We start from the raw sequence: 1,600 nt of genomic DNA, 5'->3' as shown, positions 1-1,600 counted from the left end.
GACTTTAAACTTCATTTATTCTGTAAAAAGCTCCCCCCACAGGATGATGCAACCACCTCCATGTTTCTACATGGGGCGTTCAGGTGTCATCCTGATTACGCACACTTTGTTTCATTATTTTGTGACATGTATTCCAATTTTAAATAAATTGTGATCTGTGGTGACAAAAAGTTGAGGACAGGATCAGAAACATGAAGCTTCTCAGCTCCCTGAAGAGCAGAGAAAAGCGACTGAGCCCCACATCTCCTGCAGATGATGCATACATTTAGCTTTCATCTGCTATTTTGTTTATGCAAATAGGAGCCGCTCTGCAAAAGAGGACACAGTTAAATAAATGGCTGCCAGTTTACAAAGCAGGAGATTCAGTCTTGAGTTGATCCTTGACAACAACCTGCTGCGGTTTGTTTGTTTCTTTGTTTTTTCTGAATGAAAACGCACAGAGCAGTGGGAATGGCGCACTTTATGAATGAGAAATGACCAGAAATATATATATATATATGTGTGCGTCTGTGTGCTTGAGAGCAGGAGAAGTTTAAAAGGCGCAGATATTCAACAGCTGTCAGTCTGTGCAGAGTCTCTGCTCTGTCGTTTCCGTTCAAACGCCACACTGTCACATTGTTCTCCGCCTGCAAACTTTCTGATCTGCGCGCTGCAGCCGCCGCTTTACTCACGTTCCGAGGACTTCCTTAAAGTCAAAGATGTCCTTGATGTCATCTACGTGCTTTTTCCAAGAGCCGTCGCTGGACTCGCCGTTTTCTTGCGCCATTTCGCACCGGGGAGGAGGTGGGGTGGAGAGGAGGGAGGAGGAGAAAAGATGAGGAGACGCCGCTCTCTGGAGGAGGATCACCACACTAGAGTCACCCAGCCCCAAAAAATAATAAAGGAAAAATAAAAGTGCTTCACTTTTGATGGTCTGGAAGCTCTCTGGATGTCTGTCTGTCTGTCTCACCCATGCCAAGCGAGTCCAAAGGGGGGAGGTATGTCCTACCCAGAGAGGTTATTAGACTAATCTGTCTGACGTAGCGGATCCTGAGCCAGAGCCTCCCCGCTGATCGCATCACCGACCGGGGAAACACATGCAGGCTCTTCCCCTCCTCCTCCTCCTCCTCCTCCGGGGCGGGGACGCGGCGATGCTGGGAGGATGGAGCCGCTGCGCTGAGGAGTCACACAGACCTGTGGTTGTTATAGCAATAGGAGGAGTGGGAGGGTTCCGCCTTACTATGTGGCTGTGTTCGCATTGCACCAAAGCGCAGAGCGAGGTGGAAAGTCCAAACTGTTTCAGGACGCGTTTCCGCATCGGTCTGATGAGAACGCAGCGGATTTCCTTTCAATCTGGGCTCAGATTCAGTAGCAGGGGTGAAACAACGAGATATGGGGGTCCAGGGCCCAGCCCCCCCTACCAGAGGCGTAGCCAGAAAATTTTTATAAAGGTGGCCAGGCAATAACCAATGTACAATGAAGGGTGGCCAAAAGCTGATAGGCGCCAGAAATTCATTTTCAATCTATAACAGGAAAATTAAAGGAATAGTACACCCAAAACATGATTAGCCTTCATTTTCTACTCACCCCCATGCTGAACAACACTCTGGAGTACTTTTTT

The 1,600-nt window shown here is 48.3% G+C and overlaps 1 protein-coding gene across 1 annotated transcript in view; it reads right to left on the bottom strand.

Moving 5' to 3' along the window:
- LOC107095045 (calcium/calmodulin-dependent protein kinase type 1D-like) overlaps positions 1-1,318 on the bottom strand; it is a 59,722-nt gene extending 58,404 nt beyond the window's left edge. The window contains exon 1 of the mRNA XM_015391006.1: positions 672-1,318. Coding sequence (XP_015246492.1) covers positions 672-766 — 95 coding nt within the window. The 5' untranslated portion in view covers positions 767-1,318. The remainder of the gene's footprint in view (positions 1-671) is intronic.
- Positions 1,319-1,600: the final 282 nt, after the last annotated feature.

The sequence above is a fragment of the Cyprinodon variegatus genome, unplaced genomic scaffold, assembly GCF_000732505.1.
Source record: "Cyprinodon variegatus isolate N-32 unplaced genomic scaffold, C_variegatus-1.0 Scaffold521, whole genome shotgun sequence".
Classification (NCBI taxonomy): Eukaryota; Metazoa; Chordata; class Actinopteri; order Cyprinodontiformes; family Cyprinodontidae; genus Cyprinodon; species Cyprinodon variegatus.
The sequence above is the reverse complement of the archived record's forward strand: the minus strand, read 5'-3'. Positions and strand labels throughout refer to the sequence as shown.